At 41.5% G+C, this 17,083-nt stretch overlaps 1 protein-coding gene across 2 annotated transcripts in view; it reads left to right on the top strand.

Annotated features, from left to right (window-relative positions):
* Positions 1-11,337, top strand: part of FSTL5 (follistatin like 5) — a 2,810,134-nt gene extending 2,798,797 nt beyond the window's left edge. For both annotated transcript variants that reach the window (XM_085641771.1, XM_085641770.1), the window contains one exon: positions 738-11,337. In XM_085641771.1, the coding sequence (XP_085497897.1) occupies positions 738-1,440 (703 nt within the window). In that variant the 3' untranslated portion in view covers positions 1,441-11,337. The remainder of the gene's footprint in view (positions 1-737) is intronic.
* The last annotated feature ends 5,746 nt before the right edge of the window (positions 11,338-17,083 follow it).

Genomic DNA, 17,083 nt, shown 5'->3' with positions numbered 1-17,083 from the left:
TATTTTTAGGAAGAAAAGGCAGCCAGTATTCAATCCCCTGATCTCTAAGAGAACATAGCTTAAATAAGAATATTGAGCAGGAGGTGAGGGGGATCTAATTCAGGTATAAACATTAGAAAATGCATGAAAATCCCAAAGCAGTCTAGTTTTATTCAAGGGTGAAGAATTACATGTACGGGTCCAAATATGATTGTATAAACTTGAAGGTTCAATATCAGCAAGATTTTATTTTAAAGGGTTATGTCTCTGAAAAACTTTACAAGGAAATATTTATGCAAGAGGGCTACATAGATTTGTTTCTCATATTGAGCCTGATTCTCAAAGGTAAACTTACACTTTTGTCCTAGTTTATGACTTTTTGCAATTCACATCGCAATTTTATGAGTAGTATCGTTTCGGTGTCTCCGCACTCATGGCACTCTCATGGCAGAGACACCACACATAAAAAGATAGGCAGTCATAAAGATACTACTCATGAAATTGGTTTGTGAATTGCTAAAAAGCATAAACTTACACAAAAGAGTGAGTGTAGTTTTGTAAATCAGGCCCTCAATGTTTTATGTTTCTTTGTGCTGTTTGTTTGTGATCGATTGAGCCTTACTGTAAAGACTAAAACAATTAGTATTTTCTGTGACTTGAATAAGGTATTGAAGAATGAATTCCCTAAGAGGTTTGAAATGGTGATCCAAGATCATATATCATTAAAAACTGACCTTGACATTCATTTTATTTTTCAGATTTGGATTTATTCTCCACAAAGATGAAGCCATTCTACAGAAAATAGATCTTGAAACAATGTCATACATTACGACTATCAGTTTAAAAGACTATAACTGTATTCCTGAGTCCCTGGCATATACACATCTTGGAGGATACTATTTCATCTACTGCAAACCTGATAGCACTGGGGCAATCCTACCACAGCTTGTAGTGGACAGTGTGACCGACTCTATTATTGGATACAATGGAAATGTCACAGGAATGCCCTATGTCTCTCCAGATGGTCATTACCTTGTCAGCTTTGATGATGTTAGAGGTCTTGTAAGGATCCAGTCCATCTCGATCAGAGGCGAAATTGAGGATACCTTCGACATCCACACCAACTTGCACATATCTGACGTGACCTTCCAGCCTTCATTCACTGAGGCCCATCAGTACAATGTCTATGCCAGCTCTAGCACACAAACTGATGTTCTCTTTGTGGAATTGTCCTCAGGCAAGGTTAAGATGGTGAAGAGTTTAAAGGAACCGCTGAAACCGGAGGAATGGCCTTGGAACAGCAAGAACAGGGTAATAGAAGGCAGTGGACTTTTTGGCCAGTACCTAATGACACCCTCAAAAGAGGCACTCTTCATCCTAGATGGAAGACTGAATAAGTTAAACTGTGAAATTACTGAAGTTGAAAATGGCAACACGGTTATTTGGGTTGGAGAAGCATAAATTATCCAAAACAGGCAGCTATTCATTTTAAGTTTTAGACTACATTGCACTTATTTCCTGATCTAAACAATACTACTAAATGTTTCCTTTTGTATTGTTAGGCCTTTGCATACCCCCCCAATTAATAATTTTTCTAAAATCCAAAGCTGTATACATTTTGACAAAAATAATTCTGGGATTAATCATTCTGGTATAATATTTGCACTTGTCTACACATTGGGTCCTGTTCTTTAATTAACGACAGTAAAATCAATGTTGTAGCTAGAAATTGAGGATTTGAAGGGGAATAAAAACAAACATGAGCAAAAGAAGAGCAAATTTTAGTGGGCAGAAGCCGACAGTTCTTTAGTTTCTGACAGATGTATATTTATTTTGTATCTTTTAAATAAGAAATAAGCAACGTCTTGAAACCATCAAATTCTTAAGTTTAAACATCAAAGTCCTGTCCGCTGTTTTAATCTATTTGTGCCTTGAAGGGAATATCTCACAAGAGGAAAAAAGAGAGATAATGTATAATATATTCCTGTTGTGGCTACGGTTTGTCTGCATTGAGGACAACACTTTTGCTGCACTTGGTCTCCATCTGGCTGTGGATAGAAGGGTTGAGTGTATCTGCAATGTTTCCACATTTCATTTTTCTGTTCTTTTCCCTCACAAACTTCAAGGAGGTTATATTCATTGAAGATTTTAATTGAATTGTTATCAACATATTGCACGTTTTTGTTTGAAATTCTATAATCATGTCTATTTCATATACCGCAGAGTTGTCTCAATGGGGAGTTTCAGTTCTAATAGAGAGAAACGTTGCATCCGTCTTGTATACATCAGTTGTATTTCGTGTATTTTTTACTGCTTTAAATGTATGTAGGACACATTCTATGATAGTGTCAAATATGAGAACAGGGCCCACTAAGCAGGGTCGGATAGTTTCGCCTGCTTTGTCATGACAACAGCTTAATTTCATTTCATGCATTGCATGGTCACTATTTGTTTATTCTTCATCATGTGATTGATATCACAAGTCAACATCATTAGCATACCATTTTAAATAAAAACGACCATGACACCTACACAGAAATATTAATTTAATCTTGGCTGCTGAATAAAGAAAATTCCCAATATTAGATTTTTGAAAAATGCTAACTTAAACACCATTATTTTCTCTTGCCTCTGAAGTCTCCTTTTATGTTAACCTCTAGATTCTAGAAAATAAATAGTAAAGGCAGGCTTACTCCTTGTTGGGTGGCTCACTCTGGAACTGCTTAACGTCTCCCAGTTATAGGACCCCTGAAAAGCTATCCATGGAAGTACCTCCTTGGTCAGTTATCTCTGTAGCTTGCTTCCATTTCTTGTCAGGGTCTAACACTGGAATTATAGCAGTTTTTTAAAGGCACTTACATATAATAGAAATGAATAAGACACCACAGCAAAGTGGAAAAAATTGTAATATCCATTAAGGAAACAAATATGAATATAGCAAATAGTTTCCGGAGAGATGTACTGTATTAACAAAACTAAGTTGCAATACCGGTTGTGTTTTATTTGTAAACAGTTACAGTGCTGAATTATTTTTGTGTCCATTTTTTACTATTAAACTGAGGAGACAGGATTTTCAGTACAAACACTAAATCAGGCTGTGGACAGAGAAGTAGGAGTATAATTTGGCAATGACTGTAGACAATTTGTTTTTTTAACTAAGAGTTGTATGGGCACTATACAACTCTATTTATTGGAAAGTATATTGATGCAATTATTTGCTTTGCACTACACAAGCACAAGGGCTAAATGTTAATAAAGAACCCCGTATGAGCATAGGGCAATATTAAATATTAACACTGTTAGAAATGGGGGTCTCTAGTTCGCAGGTTGTTACCCTGTCCAAATAGGGACCCTTCTTCCTAGTCAGGATATGGGGAATACACTTCTAAACTAACCCCTGCTCACCCCCTTGGTAGCTTGGGCCAAACAGTAAAGCTTATCTCAGAGGCCGTGTGAAAAGAGTTTGCAAATAACATACAGTAATACAGTAAAAATACTACAAAATGACACCATACCGGTTTTAGAAAAGTATCCAATATTTTATCTGTGCAAACAAGACCAAAATCGATTAAAATCCACCATACAGTTCTTAGAAATACCAATAAGCAAAAATAGGCTTTGAATAACAAATCCAAACAGTTCTGGCTGACTGCAACTTTGCGAGCCAGCTACGGTGTCGGCAAGACCCGCTGAACAGTGCCTTTAGAAATGCAGGGCGTCTGGGACATCTTGTGAGCTCCAAAGAGCCAGCGTCAACAGGCATTGGTGCGGAGGTCGCCAGGCCCTAGAAGTCACACAGGTTATAGATCAAACTCCATGCGGTTGAAGTCTGGAGCGCCGGCGTCGGCGGGCATCAGGGCTGTGGTGCAAAGTGCAGAGGATCAGCGTGAGGAGCCCTCAGGTTGCAGTGTAGGCAGCGGTGCTGGTCGTCCAGCAGCTTTGGTGAGACCAGAGCTGCTGTGTGAAGTGGTTCAGTTATCCTCGGCGTGCTGGCAGTCAATATGCAAGCATCAGCATCATCGTTAGTGAAGTGTTTAAACACTTTAACACTTTAACACTGAATAGCAGGGAGAAAGTGCGCAGAGGCACTAAACCAGCAAAACGAAGTACAACTTATCATCAAAAACAGGAGGCCAGAAAGCAAAAAGACAGGGGAAACACGCCAAAAGATGCCAGGTCTAACGCTCACCAATATACAAATAAAAAAACAGTGAGAGCCTTAGATAGTCATAGGCACTTTACTGTCACACCTAATCACGAGACCCAAATTCACAAGCTACCAAAATAGTCGAGCCTCTTGCGGTAATTAAATGTGGAAAATTGAATGAATATTATGTGATTTTAAATGTTCATATTTAAACAGGAATATTCCAAGAACCAGAGCCCAGGGACATTCTAAGCGTGTGTTTGCCACAGTACTCTAGTTCTTATATCTAATAACTTTAAAAGATCAGTTCTAATGTTTTGTTAGCCTCGTGGTTTCTTTGTATTTCCTGAATGTGGCTGCCTCAGTAGAACGGCCAGCACTTGTTCCTAACATAACATGACTGTTAGTAAGACAATGCAGGAAAGAGCTATTGCAACAGAGACACATTAAATATATTAGTGGAATTATTCCTATTTTATGGTGTGAGATTTGAAGATAGCATCGCTCGTAAAAGCAAAGAGGATTGATAATACATTGTATTGATATTACTATAATTATGCAATTAAGTGGCAATAACAGAAGTTTGCAGTTTGAAAACAATTACAGGTGCACCTTCGCTGCAGCATTATTGTTGTGCCCTTTCATTTGCTAATACCCTTAGGTGCCCTGATTTTAGAAAACTAAAAGCTGATACAGGCCACAGACAGAATCAGGACTGTAAGTCTGCAGATATTATGGGTATGTAATTAAAATGCCAGAAATCGTCGATGGTGAAGGACTCTAATAACACAAAGCTCCTGAAATGTTTTTATACACATTTACAGATACTATCTATACAAGTATCTAATATTACAGCACCAGTTTTGATTAGTCTAAACACAGTGAAAGGTATGCAAATTGTGTGCTTGATTTTAAACGTGCATATTTCCACACAGTTATATGGAAATGACAGGCTGAGTGAAGACAAAGTAACAACAATGAATTAGGGACATTCCGAGTTGGTGTTTTGCCATCGGACCGACATCTTTTACTTTCTATCAATGACACACTAGATTTGCATGCCACAAAACGAAAATGTTTTTCCTGATGCACTTGAAAATGACACGTCACTAAAGTTTGACTTGGTATAAGATGCTATATGACGAGCCACATGGCTGGTTTGCCTGTTATGCATACTTTCCTAGTGATATTAAGAGAATCCTGAAATGGTGCTGGTACATGACAATATGCAATTTTAAAAGACGTGGTCCCGCAGGAATGTGTGAATTTGAGCAACAATTTAAGTGTAGTGTGTGTAGCGTGAATTCTGTTCGACCCTCCCTGTCCTTTCAAAATATTTCAGTTGGAAAAGTGTCAAGACCCGAGACAGATGCCTAAAAACTCTGATGGTCCTTGGATATTCAGAACATGGGCTTCTATTGGAATTCCCAAGGGCATATTATCAAGCCCATTATCGCCGCTTTAGAGGCAGTTTCCTGCCGCTAAAGAGGCGATCTTTTTAACGCCATTCTTCATAATATGCCCCAGAATGTCTAAACTCACTAATGCTGAAACTTGTGGCTTGTGCCTTAAAATCCCACTTGATGTAATACGCTAAAGGATGAAGGGGCATATTATCAAGAAACAGCGTTAAAATGATCGTCTCTTTAGCGGCAGAAAACTGCCGCTAAAGCGGCGATAATGGGCTTGATGATATGCCCTTGAGAATTCCCATAGAAGTCCATGTTCTGGTGTCAACATGGGCTTCTATTGGAATTCTCTGCGGCATATTATCAAGCCCAATATTGCCGCTTTAGCAGCAGTTTTCTGCTGCAAAAGTGGCGATAATTTTAACACCGTGCTTGATAATATGCCCCGAAGTCTTTCAAACATTGTCAGATAATGCAGCAGCATTTAATCCTGGCGTGATATTGTACCTATTGTGTTTGTGGCTTTATGATAAGGCTTGTTCCAAGTTTTATTTGCCACTTTAAGTAATCACTTTTATCTGTCATCCCACATACTCGTGCTGCTCAGAGAGCCTCTTGTAAAGCAGCACTGCATTCTACAGCTAGAGGGTGCCTTCTCTTGCCTTATCTGCAAATGGGTAGGCTGGCCCAGCAAGGAGCCACGCACCATCCAAACAAATAATTGTGAAGGACTAACTCTACAATGTACCTACTTCAATGCCAGATCTCTACCTAAACATTGTATGGAGATTTGGAATGTAATCAATGACTCCAACCCAGATTTAGAATTCATTAGGGAAACCTGGATCAATAGCTGCACCCTACCCGGGATCACTGCCGCAGTTTCCATAGGCTATACGTTCTAGAAGTGTGACAAAGTAGGCCAACAAGGAGGTGGTATTGTCATCATTTTGAAAAACAAATATATCCTTCCCACTGAACACAGTTCTTCGACACTACACTGTGAAATCTTAGCCTTCAGCTGTCTTACAAAGTTTAGGGGCTGCTCGGAGGCACTGTACTCCTAATTGGCTTTAAATCTCCTCAAATGGCTGTCCCTACTAAGCTGACAAGAAGATCAATTTTTAGTGGTCAGGGATCTCAATTTACATTATGAAAACATGGAGGACCCTCTTTGCAAAAGGCTGGAGAGTAAAATGCTAATCCTCTACCTAAAACAATGGATTACTGTCCCTATCCACATAGCAGGTCACACTTCAGACTAATGATTCTCAAGCACTGGGATTGACCAAAATCCATGTGATTAATCCACTACTCTGGTCTAACCATTTTTTAATGGACTTCACTCTTACATTACCAATAGTTCAAAAAATAACTCCTCACTCGTCCCCTTACCCTAACAGACCTTGGAGCAAAATTAAGGTCAAATCTTTAGGTCATTTCGTCCCCCCAGAGATTGAAAAGATATATCTCTAGACAGTTATTTAGACAACTTCAATTCCGCAAATTTTGAATTGCCTGGATAATTGCACCCCTTGAAAAGCAAACAAATAATCCAGACGTTCTCCATTGGAAAAATGGTAATCCCTTGAGCTCAAAACAGAGAAAAGAAAATGTAAATAGCTTGAGCAAACTTGGCGGCGTTCAAAGATTCTATAGGACCAACAGGCTTATAAACGCAAACTAATTAACTATCACAGAGCACTCAAGAGAGCAAAAACAAACTATTTCCTCACTTCATTTTCCCCAGTTTGGGCCCTATACTTAGACCTTATCCGACCGAAATGCTTTATTTCTCCCTGATCAACACACAGAACCCTGATATCTGGAAGCAAGCCTTAATACTTCCTTTAGCCAAGAAAACATGGATAGATGTTTCTATCCTATCCGATATCACCCTATACCCCTGCTCCCTTACATGCCCAAAGGTTTGGAAAGTTTGGTCAATAGCCAGCTAACACATCACAGACTGGCTTTAGAGCCCAAAACAGCCAAAAATCGAATCTTCTTCGTGTTTTAGACAATTGCAGACCAGAAGTAGATCAGGGCAAAGGCTGCCGTCCTAATCCTACTTGACCTCTGTCCAGCATTTGATACTGTCTCTCACAGTTTATTGAGAAAAAATCTCCGGACTACACTCTAAAGCCCTTGAATGAATGAATAAATGAAGAAATGATTAGCACCTCTATAGTGCACGGCCACTCAGAAGTAGTGTCCAGGTGCTGTTTAAGTAACTCAAAGTGGAAAGCAGGTGTGGGCCACTGATCTCTTGTTATCCTATGGTCTGAATAGGGGGGTTTTCAGCTGCTTTTTGAATTTTACTTAATCTGTAATAGCCCTTATCTGTTCAGGCACTTGATTCTATACACCGGCTTCCCAAACAATGAAGGAAGAACCTCCCCTGAATTGCCTTTTGTAGTGGGGAACCACAGTTAGACCAACATTGCTAAAGCACAGGGGTCTCCTGGGGCTACATTGCATACTTCTTTCATTCAGATCCGCACACCCTTTGCTGTAGAGGGCTTGGTGTGTCAAGGTCAGTGCTTTGTACACTATACATTTCCAAACTGATAACCAGTGGAGTCTACCCGAAATGCTGATACTGTTGTATAATTCAGTATTTTATACAGTAGGCAGACCCCCATATTCTGCACAATTGTAACCACTGAATCAGAAATTCAGGGAGGCCTAGGTATAATGCATTAGTATAGTCCAACATTGACATGATTAATGATCTGACCACTGTGACTTGAGCATTGTGCGGAAGCAGGTAAAGAATCTTCTTCAGCATGCGAAAAATATACATACACATTTTCACTATCGCTGTTACCTGTGTATCAAATGAAAGTAGGGCGTCAAACATGATGCTCAAAATTCTAGCCACTGTTGTCGGAGAGGGTGGGGAGAATAGTGTTGGGCCAAGCTCCAACCCATCCTGGAAGAGGATTGCGCCCAAACAACAGGGTTTCTGTTTTATCAGGTTACATTGTAATTTGTTGGCCTTCAGCCATTCAAGCAAAGCTACCATACAGTGAGCAAAAGCATCCTTCGGATTTATAGAATCCCCATTATATGTGAACAGGAGTAGGGTATCATCTGCATATGAGATGACCTTGGTTTTAAATGATTCAACCAAAGATGCCAAATGGACATTTAAATGAGTGTGGAACTTAGAGAAGAGCATTGATTAACTGCCCAACTTCAACTTTTTTGCACCTGAGGCATATGGTTTCATCCAAACCATCTGCTCACATCTCTCAAGGAATGAGTCCAGCCAACTTAAGGCAGAGTTGCACACTCAGATGTTGCAATCTATACAGCAAGATATTATGAGCTACCATATCAAATGTGGCTTACAGGTCCAATAGCACCAAAGCCACTTTAACGCCCGAGTCCAAGCTGGTTTTAATTGACTGAGAGACCTCTAAAAATGTGGCCTCGGTGCTGTGGCAGGCTCTGAACCCTTATTGGGCCGGATGGACAGGTTGTTCTCAGTCAGAAAGGTTGTAGGTTCTTTATTCACCCACCTTTATAAGATCTTTGAGGCTGCTGGCAGCAGAGAGACTGTTCTAACATTCAGTAGACATTCAGTGTCAGCATTGGCCATTTTCAAAAGAGGAACCACAATAGCTCTTTCCCATTCTGTGGAATGACCCATAACTGGAGGCAGATGGCAAAAAGGTCCTTATATGTTGGGCCAATTGTATCTGGGAAGGACCCTAGAATTTTTGGGAGTATTTGATCCATTAGGGACTCCGACTTACAGTTCCTGAAGGAGGTTGACACATCCTCTATGGACAGAGTTTGGAAGGATGCCAATTTAGATTTTGGAATATGGTCAGCGAAATCACTTATTACAGGTCAATCTGACTAGATTTTGAAGATTTTATCCTCAAAAAGTGACTAAGATGGTCAGATAGAGACTGGCTAGGTTTCAATGAAGGGGATAAAAATGTAGGGTCCTTCAATCGTTCGGCTCCTTCTTAAGCAAAAGAACCCAAGTAGTTCATCTAAATGCCTTCAGTTCATCCTCCCATTTATCCAAATGATTTGTCCCTAAAGCTCTTCACTGAGTCCCACCATTTGTAATGTGTATGTCTCTTTCTTGGCAAATATTGTCAGAAACATTTTGAGAGTTGTTCTTATGCTGATGATACCCAAATGGTCATCTCTATCAGCGAGAGACAACAAAAAACCAGGAAAAACCACACCAGCTTTCAGAGGAACATTGCGAAAGCTGAATGCTGATAAAATAGAGATCCTACTTCTCAGTGGTGCCCATCAGATCTAGGGCTCTTCCTGGTGGCTATCTTCACTGGGCTCTTTACCAGAACCTACGTGGCAAAAAAGTAAAACCTCAGTGTATTTATTGATGACACCCTCTGCCTCCAGGAGCAGGTCAACACCACATGTGGCAAATGTTTAGGCCTTCTCAAGCTGCTATCAAAATTGTTCTGTTGGATCGCCATGGATTGGCATAGAACCGTAGTTCAAGCACTAAGTACAAGTAGATTGGACTATGGAAATACCCTTTTTGTGGGCATGGCAGAATTTTGCTTCACACGACTTCAGGTAATACAAAATGTGGCTGCCAAACTCATTTGTAAGAAAGACAGGTACAGCTCAGCATCGGTCTGTTAAAAAATACTCAATTGCCAGCCAATACTTAAAAGAGCCAGATTTAATCTATGACATACCCACAAGGCACTCTGCAACCTTGGTCCTGCAAGTCTACGTTCAAAGGTGGAATTCTAAAAACCTGTGTGAAATCTGTGATCATCAAACTTAGCACTAGCCAATGCCAAAATCACTAAAAAAGCCAGATCAGGCAGTCTCTCATTCTCCAATTTGGCAGCTGCAAACTGGAACCTAATGTCCATGGCACTTTGTCTCACCTCCGACCATGTCAGGTTTAGAAAGAGCATACAAGCTTGGCTCTTCTCAGATTGAGACTAGTACATTGCTCCGAGGGCCTACAGCAATCTAGCACTGTGATATCCCTTAAATAATTACATTAACTGATGGTGATAAATATTTAATAGCTGCAGAACGTTGATTAAATATACCTCAAGAGTTAAGCATCCAGAGGCCATTGGGTCCACCTTCTTTCCCCAAAAGAAGAGATTTTAGGAATTGTAGGTTTCAATTACAGGATTAAGGCTGAACCACTGCATCCCTCATAAAGTCTTATTCTGTTGTAAATACCACTGTAATCCGAGATATTGCCTAGCATTGTAGGTAGGAGTGAAGAAACTTCCATTGTAGTTTGAACCAGTTAGATTGTGGTATGTGTAAAAGTTGAATACCGAGTGATTCATAGATATAATAACTTAAGCAGAACATATCCTAACTCAATTGCATACATGTTTTTGGGAGGACTTCTTTCTTTCTGTTGTATTAGATTACATGTTCATTATACTTCAATGCATTCATTGCTATTATGTCATGCAATTACACCTAATTTATTAATACTGCATATTAAGTTGTGTTGATGTGTATTACATTGAAATATAAAGCAAGTCGGTTAGTGATCTGTTTTGTGTTGCCAGCATCCTGTATCAAGTCATAGCTCTCTCTTTAGCCTGCGGAAACTTCCGGGAGGTGCAGTGGATTTACAGAAATAAGTCTGCTTACCTTTCTAGTTACTGAATTCTGCTTTCCTTATAAATAATTTCTCCATTGTGAACAAGCCCCTGTACTGTTTGCCATTTGATGATTTAGTCTGTCTCTTATACATTATTCAAATGTAACCTACATCATGTGACTGTCCTGTATGTAGAAAATGCTTGACAAAGGAGAATAAACCCCTTACATTTTAATCAATGTTGTCAACTAATTTATTACTTGTGTTCCATTGTGTTTGCATTGTATATATGTGGGACCAGATACAATGGTCTTGCTTGATGTAATAACAGGTTTTAAAGTGGTACCTTTCATACATCACTTATCAAAAACAAAACAGGCAGCCTGTGGTGTACCTCCTATTTCTTTTTCCCACTGGCCCCCTTCAGGGCCCTGGTGATCTCCCTTGCATGAATCACAGAGAGTTTCAGTGTCAGCCACCATATGCAAACTAGCAATACTAAAACAGACATTTAGATTCCAATACAACTGGCAAACAGAAGATTAGAGTAAGATTGTCTCCACTAGTTGCAAAAATAAGTGGATGAGGGCAACTAACTTTGGCTGAATGTTGAGCAGCACAACAAACTGAATCTTTGGACTAAAGATGTCGACACTCTGGCTATAATCCCATCTCACTTTCTGGGCACTATTCCCAACCCTTCAAGTCACCTTCATACAGATCTGCCATACATTCAACTTGGCAGAGCAGACAAGATGGTGTTCTATCAGTTCTTTTACCTCACTGTTATGCTACATCTACTATAAACACATGCCTGAATTACCCTCATAATAGTGTGGCTCGTCACATACTGAAACTGTTATGCAATATATGAGCTTTCCTAGCACAAACTATAGGTAAACCCCAAGGAGCTCACAGCTTTGCTGTCAATCAATTCTTGTTTGTTGACCAAAGCATGTAAAATTACTCTATTTATCTATTCGAGAAATATTCATATCTCATTGAAGCCCTAAATGCTGCAATCAATGGGTATTTGTTGGGAGTCTTCCACTGCAAAAGATGCTCTCTGTTGGGAAATGAACTAGATGCTGTTCGGGTGACACATTGACATTTTTTTTGCTACATCAAGATCTGCCAGACATCCCATCAACCTTGTCGGTCAGGTGCAAGGTGAAGTCTCTGTTCAACTTACATTAAAGAAGTTACTTCATTTTCCTCCCTCAGTCACAGTCTAAAGGATCTCATAAGCAGTGCATTGTGGGGGAGTCAGTTATAGTAAGCTCAGGTAACTATAACTGCTGAATTTCCCTGATTGTGTAGGAGTGAAATCTGAGCTTAACTATAACATCCCTGTAAACGTTGTTATTTTAGTGTGTGTTTGTATACATATATATATACCTCGATGCCTTCATAAGTTTTCCATTCAGATTACATTGTAGTACGTCAGTTGAATTGCTACAATATCAGATGTGTGGAGAGAACTATAAAAATGTATTAAGTGCACATCGCATTTCGTATGTCAAATGCCGAGGGGCTAATGCGCGTATCCTCCCACAGCAGTTCACTTGCAAAGCCTAAATGTACACAGCACTTTTAAATGCGCGAGCTGTATAGGTCGGCTCATGCTGTTTTTTTAAAGCCTGACATTAATTGACGTTTTATATTTTCTGATCTATGGTTTACATGCAAACGTGCAATATTTATATACGTTGGACTAGCTTCAAGTATTGAACCTTTCATTCAGTGCAGCAGCACATATACACTATTTAGGTGTGAATATTCAGTCCATCACAAGCATTCCTGAGTTCTGCAACTGTTAACAACAAAACTGTATTCCTTTTACATATCTTTTTTAGGGCGGTACAATTGGTGTTCTTCACTATGAGTTATATTTTGTTTATGTTTATGAACCGCACATAGGTTTTTTTCATGTTTATGATTTTATCAGTATAAATTGTTTCAAAAATACAGCGCCAAAACTGGATAGATAAAGGCTGCTGCATCAGTCAAAAAGTGTCTCTCTTGACTTATTGGGCTGAGGAAGGCCGGATGAAATAAAGAAGCTTTTTACTTAGCAGCCTCGTGTGTGTGCTCACTTTCCTTTTGGAATGGAGGTGTGCTGTCATATATATATATTACCTATTGGCAGTCGCCAATAGGTAGTTATAGTTAGGACCTAGTTTCTATAGGAAAAAAGTTTTTTGATTTGCCTATCTCTTTGGTGCTGTTTGACAAATCTTTGTGAAATTTTCAAAACTAATGGTCCGCTCTGGTCAACTCCTGTCTTGAAAGTTTCGGGGGGTCCCAAAACGTTTTTTCTCCATGTTAATTTCCATAGGAACTGTTAGAACTGGGGTCACCAATTCCGACGTGGTAGCTTGGTGCGAGGTAGGAAGGCACCCGAAGGCAATGTGTAAAGCAGTTGTGCAGCACTCACTCTCGCGGATTCAGCCTTGCGAACACAATGAAGGACACAACACCAAGTGGTTTGATGAAAACAAAATTCTTTATTTACTTCAAAGTGGGGAAAATGAATTAATTTCAGGAATAGGCGGGCAGATGCAAGTCAACTATAAATTCATTCAAAGCACTGGATCAATACTCCTCAATGTACCAATCAATGTATTCAAGGATAGGGAGGGTAATTCAACATAGCAGTCAATTCTTTTAAGGGACTAAACCAATGGTCGCAGGGCAACAATCAATTCCTTCCTGCAGATAGAGCAATGCAATTCAGCGCAACAGTTAATTCATACCTGGGAACAAAGTAGTGCATTTCAATTCTACAATTAATTCATTCCTGGGCATCAAATAGGGCAATTCGATACAACAATAAATTCATTCCTGTAATGAGATAAGGCATGTCATGGCAACAATCAATTTACTGAGCAAAACTTGGGTAAATTCACTTATTGGGTTAGTACCAACAACTTCTCAGCCTCAGTTAATAAGCTCAGGTCACCCATGCAGGTAGTTCTCAGGGGGGAGGGCAATTCATGCCTTTCCAGAAGTCTTGCCTCAAAAGAGCATCAACACCTTAGGCCAATACTCCGCGTTGTCAAGGGGCAATGTATGTTCTTCCCGGCCCCCAGGAACCCTACACTCACCACTCTGCACTTGAGGCCTGTAGGCCGACCTGTGGCACACTGGCACTGGCAAGCCCCTCGCGCCCCTGCCCCCAGGTGGCCCGTTCCACTCTGCACTTGGGTCTCGCCTGGAAGGGGGGGACAGAATGCTTTACGGTCTGATGAGTTCTCTTCGGGTCCCCGGCCCCGCCACACCGCTTCTTGGAGGGCTCCGGGCTTCCTTCGCCGCCCGGGGCCTGGGAGACAATCAGAGCGCGGCTCGCAGAGGGCACGGCTACACCCGCCAATGGGTGCACGATTAGAGCGGAGGTGCCGTCGGTGACGCGGCCGGCACCCCCGTCACGTGATGAGGCCCGGCACGGCCTTCCCCGGCACTCGCGTCACGTGGTGAGGCCCGGCGCGGCCTTCTCTTTGATCGCGGCGGCGTTCCCAGGCTTCGGGGGCCGCGGTGGGGTCCTCTAGCAGCGCCAGGCTGCGGCGGTGATTTGGGGCTGGTAACGCTTCAGCAATCGCGGCGCCGGAGCCACGGCAGTGACTTGGGGGCTCACGGCGCCGAGAAGGCTCAGCGCTTAAGAGGCACAGCGCTCACGAGGTACAGCGCATACAAGGCATAGCGCTTAAAGGGCATAGCGCTAAAAAGGCATAGCGCTTGAAAGTCACCACGTTTACAAGGCACCACGTTTACAAGGCACCACGTGCAGGCGGGGGGGCACAGCCACAATTCAGTCCTGGAGCAGGAAGATAGCACTGTGAGGTGACTCAGCGCATAACAGCAGGCAACTTCTATCTTGGGGGCACAGTCCTGGCAGCACAGCGCTAGATGGACACAGCGCTTTACCTGTTGGTCCTGCAGAGCGCACCACAACAGTCCAAATTTCAGGGCAGCACTTATCTTGGTGGGAGCATAAGAAGATGGCACATCTCCCTGGCAGGCTGAGAAGGGGGAGAAGGGGGAGTTGAGTTGGCAGGCATCAGAGGCAGGGTGGGTTCCTGCAGCACACTGGAGATGGTTCCCTGGGTTGCCCCCTCACCAGGCAAGATCAGCAGACAGGCAGAGTCCCTCATCTAACTTGGGTACAGCAGGGCCTATACTCAGTCAGTCCCAGTAGTGTAGGTTTCTCCCCTAGGCCCAACCGCCTACGCTCCTGCAGAGGTTCCCCCAGGTCCAGTGGTGCCCCAACTAACTAGTCAGGTTTCCCTCCTTTCCACTTATACCCACAGGTCAGGTGACCCTCCTGCAAAAACGGCAAAGCATAATCCCTCCCAGGGCTGGAAGGTTCCAGGCGCTTCCACATAATAGTCTATGGGACAAAAAGGTGGGATGGAAAAAGATACTGTATCAAAATGTCCCAGCCTGCTCCTGACTACTAGTATGTGTATGCAATGGCCACTCCGCAGTAGCAGGGGCCTGTGGCAGCCATGTTGTTGGGAGAGAGCACCTGCACCTCAGCACTGTTTAGCAGTGGTAAGGCGCCCAGAGACCTAGAGCCAACAAAAAGATGGCGGAAAAAATTAGGCCGCACGGGCAAAAAAACGGGGTAGACCACCCTAGGGCTGACAGGAACGTTTGTCGCGGCTACAGCCCGAACTGCTGAATGGATTCACACCAAATTTGGCGCTTATATATATATATATATATATATCAGAAACACTTTCCCAACTCTTCCCGCTTCCCATCCGGCAAACAGCAAAGAGAGAGTCACGGAGACCAGTTTTCTTCATGGCAAAGTCAGGTCTTTATTTTAAGTTTGCAGCTTTCGACGCGTTTCGGATATCACAGTATCCTTGTTCACATGCGGAAGTGCAGTCCGCCAACAGTTTTTATACCCGTATAGCTTTTTTTTTTTTTTTTGTGTGTAGGTGTGCGTGCAAAGTCACGTGATGATAGACATAGACAACATCCTCGATAGCGCTACTCCATTATCATTTGGTTTGTGCAATATGCGAATATAAATTCAAATACACATTGTATGACAGTGAAAAATTACAATTACAAGTTGCATACATTATTGCTATATGATTGCATAAATGCTGTGTATGTTCCTCTATATATTCTTTTCTCATTAAAATATCTGAAAACAGGATAAATCCTATATCTTGCAAGAAAAGCCCATTTAGGCCATCAATGCATTGATTATAACAGCATAAATGCTGATTCTCAAACAATAGCATATGAGGATGACTTGTATAGATATAGTTCATAAAATGAAGACATGGGCAAAAAACACTTGTCGTCTGTCAAAATTGTGCAAAATTACGCATATATGTAAACCACTAGAAGCTCCCATATTATCTAGGGTATGCTGAAAAAAAAATATATATATATATATATTATCTACTGGCGGTCGCCAGTAGATAGTTATAGTTAGGACCGTGTTTCCATAGGAAATCTGCAACATTCTATTTGGAATAACTTTGGCGCCGGTTGACGAATCCTCGCGAAATTTTCAAAATAGGTGGGGCGCTCCTCTCCGCTCCTACCCTGAAAGTCTCGGGGGATTCGTCAAGCGGGGGCTGACAAAAAAGGGGGGTCCCAAAACACGTTTTCCCCATACAATTTTCCATAGGGACCTTTAGTCCAAGGTACAGCCCGAACGGCTGAACAGAATTTCTTGAAATTTGGCAGAGAGGAAGTCCTCAGGTCAGGGATGTGCCTTTTGCAGGTCTGGTGTCAATCTGTTCAGTAGTTCCTGAGAAAATCAAAAGTAAAATCATATATATATGTGGACGGAGCCTAACCACACATCTCATCCTGAGATCTGATTGGCTGTTAGCACTTCATCCAAGAAGTGTTGGCAGCTATCTTGGGACCAATATACATGATAGCACCTCATTAAAAAGCATTGCAGTTAATAGAAGGTTTTAAGACTTTAGTTAC

Source organism: Triturus cristatus, chromosome 2_2 (genome assembly GCF_964204655.1).
Source record: "Triturus cristatus chromosome 2_2, aTriCri1.1, whole genome shotgun sequence".
NCBI lineage: Eukaryota > Metazoa > Chordata > Amphibia > Caudata > Salamandridae > Triturus > Triturus cristatus.
This window is presented reverse-complemented; position numbering and strand designations above follow the sequence as displayed.